Source organism: Ostrea edulis, chromosome 6 (genome assembly GCF_947568905.1).
Source record: "Ostrea edulis chromosome 6, xbOstEdul1.1, whole genome shotgun sequence".
NCBI classification, from domain to species: Eukaryota; Metazoa; Mollusca; class Bivalvia; order Ostreida; family Ostreidae; genus Ostrea; species Ostrea edulis.
The window spans coordinates 28,382,662-28,399,901 of NC_079169.1; the positions used below are offsets into that span (position 1 = coordinate 28,382,662).

The 17,240-nt window shown below is 35.4% G+C and overlaps 1 protein-coding gene across 1 annotated transcript in view; it reads left to right on the forward strand.

The window, feature by feature from the left end:
• The window catches only part of LOC125647534 (ankyrin repeat, PH and SEC7 domain containing protein secG-like), a 30,621-nt gene that overhangs the window by 11,702 nt on the left and 1,679 nt on the right, over positions 1-17,240 (forward strand). Inside the window, exons 8-13 of the mRNA XM_048874248.2 lie at positions 4,385-4,507; positions 8,284-8,394; positions 12,786-12,889; positions 13,072-13,106; positions 13,519-13,600; positions 16,345-16,572. Of these exons, the coding sequence (XP_048730205.2) occupies positions 4,385-4,507; positions 8,284-8,394; positions 12,786-12,889; positions 13,072-13,106; positions 13,519-13,600; positions 16,345-16,572 (683 nt within the window). The remainder of the gene's footprint in view (positions 1-4,384; positions 4,508-8,283; positions 8,395-12,785; positions 12,890-13,071; positions 13,107-13,518; positions 13,601-16,344; positions 16,573-17,240) is intronic.

Consider the following 17,240-nt stretch of genomic DNA (forward strand, 5'->3'; position numbering starts at 1 on the left):
AGCCATGCACCCACCATAGAGTCAATATCCCACCAGTGTGAACCACCCTTAGATTTTTATAAAAACTGCCTTCCCCATGCAGTTACCACATACATGTTTTAATGGAGAAGCCCTAAATACGTTTAACGTATAGTCTGACCACCACAATCAATGCTATACTTTGATGGATTTCCTACATTTAACTTTACTGCAGGCAGGGGTATTCTTGTCATGCCAACACATCTAGTTTTTATGCGCCTGTCGAAGACGGGACATATGGTATGGCGGCGTCTGTCCGGACCTTGTGGGCAGGACACAGACCGGACTGTAAGCTCCAGGATTTTACAACTTGGTACATTTGATCACCATGATGAGAGGAAGATGCCTATTGTTTTTCAAGATCAGAGGTCAAAGGTCAAGGTTGTAGTATCACTTGGTAGGAAAACCTAGTTGGAAACCCTTGTGGGCAGGATATAAACTGAACCGTAAGCTCCAGGATATTACAACTTAGTATTGATCACCATGATGAGAAGAAGATGCCTATTGGTTTTCAAGGTTGGAGGTCAAATGTCAAGGTCGTATAATTACTTAGTAGAAAAACCTTGTTACTGTCATTATATGATGTCGTGATGTCATTATATGATGTGGTAATGTCATTATATGATGTGTCACTGTCATTGTATGTGTTACTGTCATTATATGATGTGGTGATGTCATTATATAATGTGGTGCTGTCATTATATGATGTGGTAATGTCATTGTATGAATGTGTTACTGTCATTGTATGATGTGGTACTGTCATTATATGATGTGGTACTGTCATTATATGATGTGGTAATGTCATTATATGATGTGTTACTATCATTATATGATGTGGTACTGTCATTGTATGATGTGGTGATGTCATTATATAATGTGGTGCTGTCATTGTATGATGTGGTACTGTCATTGTATGATGTGGTGATGTCATTATATGATGTGGTAATGTCATTGTATGATGTGGTACTGTCATTGTATGATGTGTTACTGTCATTATATGATGTGGTGATGTCATTATATAATGTGGTGCTGTCATTATATGATGTGGTGATGTCATTGTATGAATGTGTTACTGTCATTATATGATGTGGTACTGTCATTATATGATGTGGTACTGTCATTATATGATGTGGTAATGTCATTATATGATGTGTTACTGTCATTATATGATGTGGTACTGTCATTGTATGATGTGGTGATGTCATTGTATGATGTGTTACTGTCATTGTATGATGTGGTACTGTCATTGTATGATGTGGTGCTGTCATTATAGGATGTGGTAATGTCATTGTATGATGTGGTGCTGTCATTGTATGATGTGGTTCTGTCATTATATGATATGGTGATGTCATTATAGGATGTGGTGATGTCATTATATGATGTGGTGTTGTCATTGTATGGTGTGGTACTGTCATTATATGATGTGGTGATGTCATTGTATGATGTGGTGATGTCATTGTATGATGTGTTACTGTCATTGTATAATGTGGTTCTGTCATTATATGATGTGGTGCTGTCATTTTATGATGTGGTACTGTCATTATATGATGTGGAAATGTCATTGTATGATGTGGTATTGTGATTATAGTACCCATCATCCTGATCATAGGGTCATGTTAGGCCTGATTTTGATTACGAATAAATCGGTTTACGTGATCAGTACCTGGCTCACGGCGGGTGTGACCGGTTGACAGGGGATGCTTACTCCTCCCAGGCACCTGATCCCACCTTTGGTATATCCAGGGATCCACGTCTGCCCAACTCTCTTTCTTTATTGCTCATAGGAATTATGAGATTGGGTCACTGTTCGTTATCTTCACCTTTCATGATGTGGTAATGTCATTATACCACATTATATAAAAGATAGTGACGTTGACACGTGTACCTGTATCCGCATCTTCGCTAGCCAAGGGTTTACGATCCGATCCGCTTCTCTACATCTTCGCGAGCCAAGGGTTTACGATCCGATCCGCTTCTCTACATCTTCGCTAGCCAAGGGTTTACGATTCGTTCCGCGCGCGCTTCTCTATGTACAATATTCTCTTTAGAGAAGTCGAGAGGCATAGCCTTCGTCGATGAAGGCTATGCCTCTCGACTTCTCTAAAGAGAATATATGTACAATTCTAAGCGGAGCGGATAATAAATCCTTGGCTAGCGAAGATGTAGAGAAGCGGATCGGATCGTAAACCCTTGGCTCGAGAAGATGTAGAGAAGCGGATCGGATATCGTAAATCCTTGGCTAGCGAAGATGTTGTATCAGGAGCAATGAATATTGAAATAAAATTGTTATCAGCCAAAATCCCAACCAGAACGTCAGTTTGGTGAATTTTATGTACAAGATGAAATCGGTATAGTATGATATAATTTAGATAAGTCTGATTTTAATTAGAATGGTTTTACGTTTTCTACATGTACAAAAATTTTCTCTAGCTGAACAATGCAATTTTCTCATGGCCCAAACTCATGTATGCGTGTCATTGTATTTCAATTTATGTTAATTTTTTTGTTTTATGAATGCAATTCTCCTTAAAATTGCCCTGTTTGGGCAAGTTCGAGAAATACCTGCATTCTATTATTCCGGAAACTGTACCATACTTGATTCGACTGTTATCTCGTCGTTGGAACTCTTCTGGAAATGGAAAATAAATAAATGGCTGGTGTAGACGGGTTCGACTTTCTGCTACGGGAAATCTCCGAATTGTGTTCTTACTACAGAGATGCTTTGGCATTGCTTGGTGCATTGTATGCATCTAGACAAGCGTTGAGAGTTGTCTACTGTGTGCTTAAAACTGGAAATGATCACGTGTTAACCAAGCTCTCTAGCTTGGTCGACCTTCGGAAAAACTTCGGCAAATGGGCAGGTGCGCTTTGAATTATGGTATAAGTGCAGACGTTTTGATATTTGTTCATAATCATAGGCACTTGAATTAAAGGTAATAAACTATTTGCTCTAGAAATCAGTCACATAACACTTAAGTTATTTTACCCTCTACTTAGTACGTAAGTATAACGTGAATGGTTTTTAAGGAAATAGTTTATTAGGCTATATATTTAATTCAAGTACCTATGTTTATAGTTTGAAACCTTATGTATAGTATTGTATACATAATCTCGAGAAGATTTTGATTGGCTGTATTATTTTAACTGGCATACACAGACAAGCGGAATTTTGTTGGGGAAATCAAATGAGGGGTTCACATTCTCCTCCTTAATTAAACATGTTAAAGGTCTTCACACCAAAGGTGCACATCTTCTGACAGGACTCTCGCCTGTTAGATGCAGATATCAAGGACAGGTTTGTGGCATCAAATGTAATGGGTAGGGGGGAAAGTTGGTAATAATCTGCACCATAGGTCAAACTTGGGGCAGCTCTCTTGCAATTGGCATTAGAACAGGGCACAGACCACCAGGCACCCAGTTATTCATGATTGTGTTGTTTTACTTTATACTTCAATCTATTAATGATTGGTTACAACATACTTTCATGATCAAAACTCTATGGAATTAGAATATTTAAGGAATAACTTTAATTCTGGGGCATATAATATGAGTATTACCTGGTTTATGCTTTATAATCTGCGAAGTCCCAGAATTAAAGTCATTCCTTATAATTTAATGCAAGAGACAAAGGTAATAACTATTGTTTATCAAAATGTATATAGATTCTGGAAAATACAAGTCAACAGAGCCGCACAATGATTAACTTAGGAATCACGACAAATCGTCTAGCTGTGTTTTAGGGAACCTATTTATCAAAATATTGTAAACATAGTTAATGAAGGTGAAGTTTGTCTTGACAGAAAATATGTGTAGCCTATGTATGTTATGCATATTTCGCTAAAATGTATTTCAAAATGAACAGGGCAATGTTTGCTTGGTAAATCATTAATTCAAATATAATATCTTTGTTTTAATATATTATTCGACCATCATACAGAGAAAGATGTTTTGTAACAGTGATTTACATACAAGTAGATTCTTTACGTCTTGTTTGACAACGAGAAAACGATCTGTACACATTAAACTGAAGTATCTTATTGCACATGTTGAATTTCTCTTCCATAGAAGGCTCAAAACAGTGCTGAAAAAATAGTTCTGGCACTTGGTTGCCAAGGGTGTGTGTCCCCATACCAAACCAGGTTATACAAAAATAACCTGTGTTATTCAATTCGAATTTGAATCAGAGACTAGCTAGAATACAATGAGAATTAGATTATAAAATGTTATATGTACATGTACTGGTTTTCAATAAAAAAGGGACTTTTAATTTTTAACTTCATTTTATTTATATTAGGCTAAGTTCCATTTTTGATCTGACCCCACTAAATGGAAGGTAGGATTGTTTATCTAAAGAACTTTTTTGCAGTCGTGACAGGAAGCAGTGAAGGGATTGGAAAGGCTTATGCTAGAGAACTCGCAAAGCGTGGTGTAAACGTCATCCTAATTAGCAGGGGAGAGAATCGCCTGTTTAGAACTGCTAAAGAAATTGGTATGTCTATATTTATGTTTTACATGTTTTAGGCATAAATTTTTCAACACTTCTTTTTAGATATGAAGATACATGTATTTCCTTTCTAAATTGTAAGTAAAATTACAACTACATTGTACCAACAAAGAAAATGCAGAACAAGATTCTTGCATGGTTTGTTTAAGTTATGAAGACGGGCACATGTGGATTTCTAATTCTAATTTTCTCCGATACTGCTGGTTTATTTGAATATATCTTCTCCCGCAACAAAGTGGTTGAGGCATGTAGTGTTACCCTTGTCCGTCCTTCTGTGACACCCAGTTTTCTGGACTTTTTTTCTAAACACTTTGAGATATTGAATTGATTTTTTGTATGCTGGTGTATATTTTAATGAGATACAGATAACTGATTGCGTTTGAGTTTTGTATTGGTTCGTTGATTTTTGATGGAAGTTGTGCAGTGTGCCCCTTTAACTTAGAAAAATCATTGTTACAACCAGTTTTTCTAAACACCTTGAGATATTTAACTGATTTTTTATATTTAGATGTATATTGATGAGTTAGAGGTCGAGATTGAGATTTGTATTGGTACGTTGATTTTTGATGGAGTTGTGCCCCTTTAATGTAGAAAAATTAGTGTTAGGACCAGTTTTCCGGACTTTTTTCTAAATGCTTCGAGACATTTATTTGATTTTTTGTAGACAGGTATATATTGATGAGTTACAGATCAACTATAAGTTTTGTTCTGGGTTTATTGATTTTTGATGGAGTTGTGCCCCTTTAACACAGAAAAAGCACTGTTACCACCAGTTTTCCAGTTTTTTTTTCTAAACACCTTGAGATGTTGAACTGATTTTTTGTATCCAGATGTATATTGCCGAGTACCAAATCAAGTGTGAGTTTTGTTCCAGTTTGTTGATTTTTGATGGATTTGTTCCCCTTTAATGTAGAAAAATTACTGTTACGACCAGATTTATTTTATTGCTGGTAAAACATATTAAAGGATTGTTGTTGAATTCTTCATTGTACTAAGGGCTGTTGCGCTGTTCCAATAAAACACATCTGTACATGGGACAGGGGAAAGGCACTAGAAAATCAGGATGACCACCCATAGAAGTGATTTTGGTACACAGTAACACTCCCATCCACTCTTAGAGGCAAATTAATGAAGCTTTATAGGCACCTATAGAAGCAAATTGATTTATTTGAAAAGTGGAATTCAAAATGTTAAATCAAAATTTTGTTCCCATCATACACCACAAAATACTTTTTCATCTTGATATCAACTTTATTTCAGTATTCAATACATGCAATTCCCTTTCAAGCATAATTTACAGAATGCCCAGATTGCCTTTGTCAATTTTGTGTTCTTCTGGTTATTTTCTCACAGATTATATGGTTTGGTAAAATAACCAACCATTATGGCATAGAAGTAATTTTCATGCAAAAGCCATGCACCCACCATAGAGTCAATATCCCACCAGTGAGAACCACCCTTAGATTTTTATAAAAACTGCCTTCCCCATGCAGTTACCACATACATGTTTTAATGGAGAAGCCCTAAATACGTTTAACGTATAGTCTGACCACCACAATCAATGCTATACTTTGATGGATTTCCTACATTTAAATATACTGCAGGCAGGGGCATTCTTGTCATGCCAACACATCTAGTTTTTATGCGTCTGTCCGGACCTTGTGGGCAGGACACAGACCGGACTGTAAGCTCCAGGATTTTAAAACTTGGTATATTTGATCACCATGATGAGAGGAAGATGCCTATTGTTTTTCAAGATCAGAGGTCAAAGGTCAAGGTTGTAGTATCACTTGGTAGGAAAACCTAGTTGGAAACCCTTGTGGGCAGGATATAAACTGAACCGTAAGCTCCAGGATATTACAACTTAGTATTGATCACCATGATAAGAAGAAGATGCCTATTGGTTTTCAAGGTTGGAGGTCAAATGTCAAGGTCGTATAATTACTTAGTAGAAAAACATTGTAGGCAGGATACAAACCAAACGGTAAGCTCCAGTATATTGCAACTTGGTACATTTGATTACCATGATGAGAAGATGCTTAATGTTTTTCAAGGTCAGAGATCAAAGGTCAAGGTTGCAGTATCACAGTAGGAAGACCTTGTAGGCAGGATACAAACCAAACCGTAAGCTCCAAGATATTGAGAGTTGGTACATTTTATCACCATAATGAGATGAAGATGCGTATTATTTGTCAAAGGTCAATGTCACAGTATCACTTAGTTGGAAAACCTTGTAGGCAGTATACAAACTGAACTGTTGGGGCTAGGACCATGAAACTTTGTACACATACACTTTATGCCTAGTGGAGGATGCCTATTGTTTCCAAAGGTCAAGGTCGTAGTAGCAGGATGCAGACCAATTCATTGGGGCAAGGACCATCAAACTTGGTACACATACATCTTATACCAAGTGAAAATATTACATAGAGAGTACATGATTTGTCTTGTTTTTACGATGCAAAGAAAGTATGTCACACCCTGATGATTGATGATACTACTTGAAGCCAAGTTCTACAAATCATGGTGTAAGAAAAACACCCTATATTAGCTTTTCGTTTACCATTGGCGATACTCATGTTAGCTCACTTGAGCTGAAATATTAAGTGAGCTTTTCTGATCACCCATTGTTCATCATGTGTCTGTTCATCCGTCTGTAAACTTTTCATACTTTCGGCTTCTTCTCCAGAACCACTGGGCCAATTTCAACCAAACATAATGGGTACAAATCATCCTTTGGTAAAGGGGATTCAAGTTTATTCAAATGAAGGACTATGCCCCTTCAAAGGGGAGATAATCACAAAAATGTAAAATTAGGGTGGAATCATTTAAAAATCTTCTTCTCAAGAACCACTGAACCAGAAATTTACATGAAAGCTTCTTGACATAGTGGAGATTCAAATTTGTTTAAATCATGACCCCCGGGGTAAGGTGGGACCACAATATGGTAAAAAAAATTTACATGCAAAAATATTGGGAAAATCTTTAAAAATCTTCTTATTAGGAACCACTAGACCTTAAGCGTGGAAGTTTGCCTGAAAGCTTCCTGGTATAATGTAGATTCAAGTTTGTTCAGATCATCATGCCCCCGGGGGTAGGATGGGGCTACAATAGGGGATTAAAGTTTTAGATGTTGATATATCGGAAAATCTTCTCCAGAACTAATAGGCTAATTTCAATCAAACTTGGTACAAATCATCCTTGGGTGAAGGGAATTCGAGTTTGTTCAAACGAAGGACCATGCCCCCTTCAAAGGGGAGATAATCATAAAAATGCAAAAATAGGGTGGGGGTCATTTAAAAATCTTCTTCTCAAGAACCACTTGGCCAGAAAAGCTGAAATTTACCTGAAAGCTACCTGATATAGTGGAGATTCAAGTTTGTCAAAATCATGAACCCAGGGGTAGGGTGGGGCCACAAATAGGGGATCAATGTTTTACATGCGAATGCATAGGGAACCAAACTTAGCACAAAGCATCCTCAGATGAAATTTGTTAATATAAAAGGTCATACCCATCTACAAGGGTATATGATGATTAAGGAATTTGTAGTCAAGTTTAATAATTAAGTTTGATAATTAATGAATTTTTAGTTGTTACCTTTGAAATTTTTTTTTCTGAACCAAGCTGCTTGTATGATAATAGTCTTGCTCAAGCTTGTTTATTGCTAGGAACTGCTGCTCAGATGAGCAATGTGGCCCATGGGCCTCTTGTTTATTTTACAAATTTAGTTTAATTTTCTCTAATGTGATTATTTCCTATTCAGAAAATGACTTCAAGGTTCAGACTTGCTGTATTGCTGTGGATTTTAACAATGGACAGGATGTGTATCCAGTGATATGGGACCAGATAAAGGACAAAGAGATTGGTATCCTAGGTATGTATGTCATATTCATGAAGAGTGAAAGAAATAGGTAATGGTTAGTGCAGTATTTTGATCCCCAAAAATGAGGATAATGGAAAAATGTCAAACTCTGATTTGTATTAGATATTAGTTGAAAAATGCCAAACATATCATAATATGACTGAACCTAGCTGACAAGAAAAGCCAGGTCTTACAATGATAGTTTTCATGTTACCTCAAGCAAAATGATTGCATTAATTGAATATCAGAGTTTCATGAGTCTGCATTTACCTTCAGAAAGTCTTGTAATTAAATCACTAATTTTTCTTGTGCTTTTCAAGAAATGAGGCTATAAGTTCCAGTAATCATAATGTTATACACAAAAAAATTGATTCAAGAACAGAAATGGCCAGGTTGTTTTAAAATATGTTATCTATCATAGATACTGCAGTACAAAACATTCTGGAAAAATGAAATATTGAATGTAGGATTTTTCTAAAAAATGGAAGCACTTTTAAAATGTCACATGTATATCTTCAATGTTTTTATATCGACAATAATGTACAAGGTCTGAAAAATGTCAAGTAAAAGTTGTGAGAGGAGTTGGTTACACAAAGTAGGTACCATAATTAAAACATGACAAAGATTAACTACATGTAAATTTTTCAAAGAATGTCTGATCATTTCCAAAGAGACACATGCACATCTTCAATGCTTCCATAACAACTGTACAAGGTCTGAAGGATGTCAAATAAATACTGTAAGGGGAGTTGATTACAGAAATAGGTACCGTCTATTCAAGACATGCTTGAAAAATGACAAAGTTCAACTACACGTAAATTTTTTGAAAAATATCTGATCACATTCAAAAAGACACATGCACATTTTCAATGTGTCCATAAAAACTGTACGAATTTTGCGGAATGTCAAGTTAAGAGGTGTAAGAGTTGATTACACAAAGGAGGTATCCTATTACAGGGACTCCCGCCTGCCCATCATTCACCATTCTAAAAGCCTTAAATGCACATTGTGCAACCTGGCCAAAAATGCATGCACATTGTCACTTCAGTTTTTGTCCTTTTTTAGAATGGAACACCAATACTTGTTGGCCCCTCTAAATGGTATCCCTTTGTAGAGCCTTATATAAACACAACACCAATACTTGTTGGCCCCTTTAAATGGTATCCCTTTGTAGAGCCTTATATAAACACAACACTAATACTTGTTGGCCCCTTTAAATGGTATCCCTTTGTAGAGCCTTATATAAACACAACACCAATACTTGTTGGCCCCTTTAAATGGTATCCCTTTGTAGAGCCTTATATAAACACAATGGTATCTTGTTCTTAATTTTTATGTAATAAATTGTTAATTGTCACAAAAAATAAAAGCGATAATTATTTTCTTGATTGGAGGAATACGAAACCTACGCTCTCATTGTCATTGTTTATGGGGTTTTTATTTTTCATGTAACCTACGCTCTCATTGTCATTGTTTATGGGGTTTTTATACGCCCGTCTTAAGACGGGCCGTATTATGTTATGGCCTTCATGTCTGTCCGTCTGTCCGTCTGCCCGTCCGTCTGTTAGCTTTTTTGTGTCCGGCTCATAACTTAAATACTATAAGACCTAGAATAATCAAACTTTGTCAGTTGATACATCTTGGGTAGAAGGTGTGTCACACATTAAAACCAGGTCGCTGTGACTTTTAATTAAGAAGATATGGCCAAATATGGTAAAACCCTGTCCGGCTCATAACTTGAAAACTATTTGATCTAGAATCATGAAACTTGGTCATCTTATGCATCTTAGGTAGAAGGTGTGTCGCACTGTACTTTTAAGGTCACTGTGACATTTAGTTAAAGTGATTTTTTGAAAAAAGTATGTTATAATTGGTACAATCCCTACTCATATAAGAGTTTTGTAGAAAACCTCATTCAAAAATGTTACATCAAGAAAACACATATTTTTTTTATGATATACTGTACAGCTTTTTTTTTTAGCCTATGTAATGTTTCCTTTGTTTCTAACAATAACATGAGAAATTCCACTTGTCCCATGGGAGTAGCATGCAAAGGGCATTTTGACAAGACTAATTAATGAGTTTTGTGTAGAGTATCTCTGATCAACATGATCAAGCAGGTGTTATCTTTATCTCTAGGGAATTGGGCAGAGAGATCTTAGCCTCTTAATTGCAGATATACCAGAAATTATTTGTGAAAGTGAATTTGTTTGTTGTGGTTAGTCTTTATTTTCAAAATTAATTTGACATTGTACTATATAATTTTTAATTTTTTTTCTCAGCAACCTATATGCAGAGTATCATTTCTCACTAAGACAACAAATGGTTGCAATATGTATAAAGGCCTATTTTAATGATTAGTATTTTGATGTTTTGTTATGGCTGTGGCATTGTTCAGAAAAAAGATATACAATGAACAAAGCTGCAGATTGGGCATTTGTGTAAATCTGAACAGATGAAATAGTATTGCAATAACCATATTAAAAAATGTTAATTCAAGAAACTACACATTCTTCATTATATACACTGTACTATACAGCAGTATATAACAAACAAATTATTTCTTTTGTGTCAGTAACAAGAGAAATTCCCCTTGTCCCATGGGTGTAATTATCAAGCAATTCAGGAGGCATTTTGCTAACAGAAAAATTGCATTCTGTCAAATTACAGATTAATTAATGAGTTTAGAAGATTTCTGTTACAGCAATCTGATCAAGGAGGTGCTATCTATATCTCTTGCAATCGGGAATTGGGCAGAGGAATCTGGCCTTCTAATTGATCTGTCAAATTTTAGAACAGTTCTAATTGGTACCATTACTTTGAAAGTTAATTTGGTATAAAGTTTAAGAATTAATATGATATTGTAAAATATATTTTTATTTTATATCTCAACAACAAGGTGCAGATTGTCATGTCTCACTAAGATGACAGTTTTACAGTCTAAGAATAAACATAATGACTAATGTTTGATGTTTTATTACGCTGTGCATTGTTCTTCATTCCTTAAAATACAATGAGCAAAGCTGCAGATGTGCATTTCTCAAGTCTAACACAACCAGTTGAGAAATATATGATGTATTATTTTTTTCTAATTAATAACTACACCATAGGAGATGCACCAGTATTTGAAATAACCGTTTTTAATCTATATTTATTTATATTGACATCACCATGCATATTTTACTTTTATACTTGAAGATTTGACAAAGGCAGATACTGATATATGTATTTTTTGATATGTTGAATAAATCAACCTTTTTGAGTACTCCCATTTATTGTAAGTTGTTTGCTTGGATAAAGGGCTATCTTGCACTTTAATCATTTCATTGAAACCATTTGGGAAAATGTTTTTATATCCTTTTAAAAATCATTAAGCTTACATTATCAATATTTGAAGCAATGTCACATGAGGCCATAAAGTAGGTAAGATTCTTAAAGGAAGGTTGACATTTGGTTCCATGCATACCTATCTCTTCATGGTGATATGTTCATGTTAACAATATGTGACGGGCGTATCATGTGCCGTGGCGGTGCACTTTATTATTATACCCCCCGCAACAAGTTGTGGGGGGGGTATACTGGAATCGGGTTGTCCGTCTGTCCGTCCGTCCGTCCGTCTGTCCGTCCGTCCGTCCGTCTGTAGACGCAATGGTTTCCGGACTCTAAAGCATTATCCTTTCCACCTACCGTCACCATATCATACATATGGACTACCCATGGGATGAAGATGTTCCCTATCGATTTTGGGGTCAAAAGGTCAAAGGTCAAGCGCACTGGACATCGAAGTAGCAATATGGTTTCCGGGCTCTAAAGCGTTATCCTTTCCACCTACAGTCACCATATCATACATATGGACTACCCATGGGATGAAGATGTTCCCTATCGATTTTGGGGTCAAAAGGTCAAAGGTCACGCGCACTGGACATCGAAGTAGCAATATGGTTCGGTTTGTCATGCCATTTGTTTTTTACACTCAGAAAAGAGGTAGTTTATACCCATTACCAACAACCTTTGGGAGATTGGGATAAGCGGGGGGTATTCTTAGTGAGCATTGCTCACAGTACCTCTTGTTTTTCATGTAACCTACGCTCTCATTGTCATTGTTTATGGGGTTTTATTTTTCATGTAACCTACGCTCTCATCGTCATTGTTTGTGGGGGTTTTATTTTTCATGTAACCTACGCTCTCATCGTCATTGTTTATGGGGTTTTTATTTTTCACATAACCTACGCTCTCATCGTCATTGTTTATGAGGGTTTTTATTTTTCACGTAACCTATGCTCTCATTGTCATTGTTTATGAGGGTTTTATTTTTCACATAACCTAGGCTCTCATCGTGATTTTTTATGGGGGTTTTATTTTTCAGTAAATACATCATTGTTTATGGGGGTTTTATTTTTCAGTGAATAATGTGGGGGTAATGTACAGCTATCCCCAGTATTTCCTAGACGTCCCCGAGGAGAGACTGTGGCAGCTAATCAACGTCAACGTGGCGGCAGCAACAATGGTTTGTGTTCGACAAAGTAGTACTCATTTTATCATACCGCATTTCAAAGGTCAAGTCAGAATCCCTCAGTGTTAGAAGCTCTCAGCTTTGATGAGGGGTTTTCTAAAAATGTTAAAATGTGTATATATGCCTAATGTAACGTTTTCGATTGTTTGTCTATTTTATGGTTTTTAATATTTCAGATGACACATATGATAATGCCACAGATGGTACAAAGGTAACACAGTGAATTAATATTGACTTGTATTAGCTGTCGAACAAGGGAGATAAACACAGAGATTCAGAGCTAACATTAAAATACTGGAATATGTTATAAATGAAGAAGAAATGGATTACAGAGCTGAAAAAATCAAGTTCTTCCATTAAGTATTTTGGTTATGATGTCTAATTTCTCCGACATGTTTCAGCCATTGTTATATAACTGAACAAAACTTTACATTAGAATTGCAGGCAGTATAAATTTTAATATGTCCGTGGGAATTTTTTATTATCTATTTTGAAGCTATTTTTGATGATAACTAGCAAAGATGATTTCACTGTTAAAGCCCCTTTAGATACACCACTTTCATTTTCAAGAATAATCGTCTTTTAAATAAAAATAGAAATTAAAGAGTTTTTCCTGCTTTCAGGGGAAAGGGAGCTGTCGTCATGGTGTCCTCTGGGGCGTGTTCACAGATAACACCACAGATGACCGTGTACGCAGCCACAAAGGTATAGTCACTAATCATAGCGTAACACGATTAACATAGCGTAACACGATTAACATAGCGTAACACGATTTACATAGCGTAACACGATTTACATATACAGTGGAACCCCGTTATTACGTTTTCCATTTTGTCACGATAAAATAACGTAATACCGGGGGCAACGTAATAAACGTTCCCAGTTAAATCCGTTAAAATATCATTTGGAAATTGTATATCATCCGTTGGTACTCCGTGAAGGGGTGTGTGAATATATCTTTACTGTTTCTTTGTTTAAAAGACTATGATACTTTGTTTTATTTACATCTTATCTTTAATGTCCGTAATTCTTCATGTTCTTATCCCTTTTCTTTATTTCAGTGTAGGATACATAAGGATGTTTTGATAAACGTTGCTTTTTCTGCATTCGTTTGGACCGCCATTTTGTTCAACTTTAAAACAATGCGTTCATGTAAATTTCTCTCAATAACTCGTTCCGGTCCGTATTCAACATTCGTATTTAAAAAATAACAAAACATCGTTTTTATTAAGTTCTCTAATTACACAATACACAACACAATAAAAAAAATCCCACCCAAAAAACAACAAAACTATAGACACAAAACGCACACGATACCCAACACTTACACACTTCTCACCAACGATAAACATGCACGGAGAACAATTTAAGCGCAATCCACATAAAAAAAAATATAATGATGCACGAAGATTTCATTTATAACGCTAAATGATGGCACTAAAATCACGTGCGCATCAAGGGATTTTAAAATATTCACTGAGGTAAATGCCGTGCACGAATCGGCCGATAGATTGGTGTATGTATGGGCGAGATTTACGAACACCCAAGCTGCATGTCCAAACAACGAACAATTTTTTTTTAATTGAACACCTTTAGTCATCTATGTCCAAGCAGTTACCCAAGCGGTTGTAACATTGCTACGATAAATCTTGTCTTTCTTGTTTGGTACCAAAGCTTTCCGTGAATAGAGTTTTAATAGCGAAGGTAATCACACTATGCTGAACACGCAGGTGGTTGAGAAATTATTTCTTTGATTATCAAAATATGATAAATGAAGTAAATTTCATAGAGTACAATTTCTAAATAAACATTATTTAATTGTTTATCACTGGCTTCTATACGGGGTATTCACCTGTATTGATCTATCGAAGCGTGATCAGTCAAGCGTCTCTAATCCCCAAACAGACCAGGAAATTTACGTGGTGACTGCCTCAGGCAGTCAAGGTGTGAATGGCTTATTATTTTGAGAATCACTATTGAATAATTAGGGGTTTATTACGTTTTTGTCGGAATTTTTACAACGTAATACCGAGTCCCGGCATTTTAGGACAACGTAATAACGAGGTCTATTTTATATAGGTTTGTTAAGAAATGGTTTTGTGCTTTGAAATTCCAACGTAATATGCGGACTAACGTAATAAAGGGGGAACGTAATAACGGGGTTCCACTGTAATACAATTAACATAGCATAACACGATTAACATAGCGTAACACGATTAACATAATTAACATAGCGTAACACGATTAACATAGCGTAACACAATGAACATAGCGTAACACGATTAACATAGCGTAACACGATTAACATAGCGTAACACTATTAACATAGCATAACACGATTAACATAGCGTAATACGATTAACATAATTAACATAGCGTAACACGATTAACATAGCGTAACATGATTAACATAGCGTAACACGATTAACATAGCGAACACGATTAACATAGCGTAACACGATTAACATAGCTTAACACGATTAACATATAATACGATTAACATAGCGTAACACTATTAACATAGCGTAACACGATTAACATAGCGTAACACGATTAACATAATTAACATAGTGTAACACGATTAACATAATTAACATAGTGTAACACGATTAATAGCATAACACTATTAACATAGCGTAACACGATTAATAGCATAACACGATTAACATAGCGTAACACAATTAACATAGCGTAACACGATTAACATAATTAACATAGCGTAACACGATTAACATAATTAAGATAGTGTAACACGATTAATAGCATAACACTATTAACATAGTGTAACACGATTAATAGCATAACACGATTAACATAGCATAACAGGATTTACATAGCGTAACACGATTAAATTTACAGTAAACCTCGAGGTTTGAATCAATTAAACTAGTATTTTGACGAAAATTAAAATGCTGTTAATTATTACAGAGAAGTTTTAAGTCTGTGTTTTTGTTGCATTAAGACATTAGATATGACTTATCAAGTTTTATATTATGGTATATTTTTTCTCTTTGGAGTCATATGGTCGTTTGTTTTTTTTTTTTACCCAGATTTAATTTTGCCTACTTATAATGAGGGTAAAAAGTGAAAATTGGGACATGATTACTGGTAAATGTAGACAAAAATTTCTCTAAATATTTCTATACAGCAATCATTTTCAAGTCTAGTTGCAGAAATCTTGTAGAATTTACAAAATGTAAATTTAATAAAAGTTTGAAGGTACGTTTGTACCGTAATTATACTGGAGAAAAATTGTTTGGTATTTGATAGTGTCATCTTGAGACAGCAATGTAAAAATAAGGTGATATTAAATCTGTTCCATAAAACAAGGGTTTTTTATAATGGACGGATCCATAGGCGTTTAGTCTGTTTCCATTGTCCCCAGGAGTTGCAGTTGCTGATACTGATTTAAGATTTTAGTATTCATGAATTCATTTTCTGTATTTTAGAGTTTTCTAGACTACTTTGCCCGGGCACTTCATCATGAGTACAGGAAGAAAGGAATTATTGTTCAATCTCTCATGCCATTTTACGTTGCCACCAAAATGACTCGCTTCAGCCAGACTTTGTCAAATCCTAGCCTATTGATCCCGTCAGCTGAAATATACGCACGGAATGCCGTGGCAACCCTGGGATACACGAGTCGAACCTCGGGGTACTGGCCCCACACAATTCAGGTACTGAAGCACTGTGTACCCAGTCTCAAACTTTATTTTCTACCTTAAATTAACCTACTTTCAAAACGAATGAAAAATCTATATGCATTCAATTTCATACATTATAGAAAATTTGTTTTTTTATTTTAAATGAATCCACTTTCAAAATAGCAGAAAAATTCATAAACATTTATGATTTTATTTGGAATTGTTTTCTCTGCTAAATTAACTCACTTTTGAAAATATTCACACATTTTTAAAAAAAATTAAATGAACCTACTTTTAAAATAAAAATAAAATCCACAAACCTCCGTACATTATCAAAAGTAAGAATTTTCCCCCATTCTAAATGAATCTACTTTCAGAATGAATACATGAATAAATAAAAATTTGTTTGCGTCAGTTTGTCCGAGCTTCCGTTAACTTTTAACAATTTCGACTTTTCCAAACTTGCCACAAAGCATGCTGGTGTAAAGAGGATTCATGTGTACTCAAATGAAGTGACACACCCTTTTCAAAGTGGAAATAAATAAAAAGCAAGATTAAAGTGGGTCATTCAAAAATCTTCTCAAGAACTACTGGGCCAGAAAAGTTGAAATTTACATGAAAGCTTCTTGACATACATGCAGAGTAAATTCAAGTTTGTTCAAATTATGGCCCCTGGGTTGTAGGATGGGCCACAATAGGGT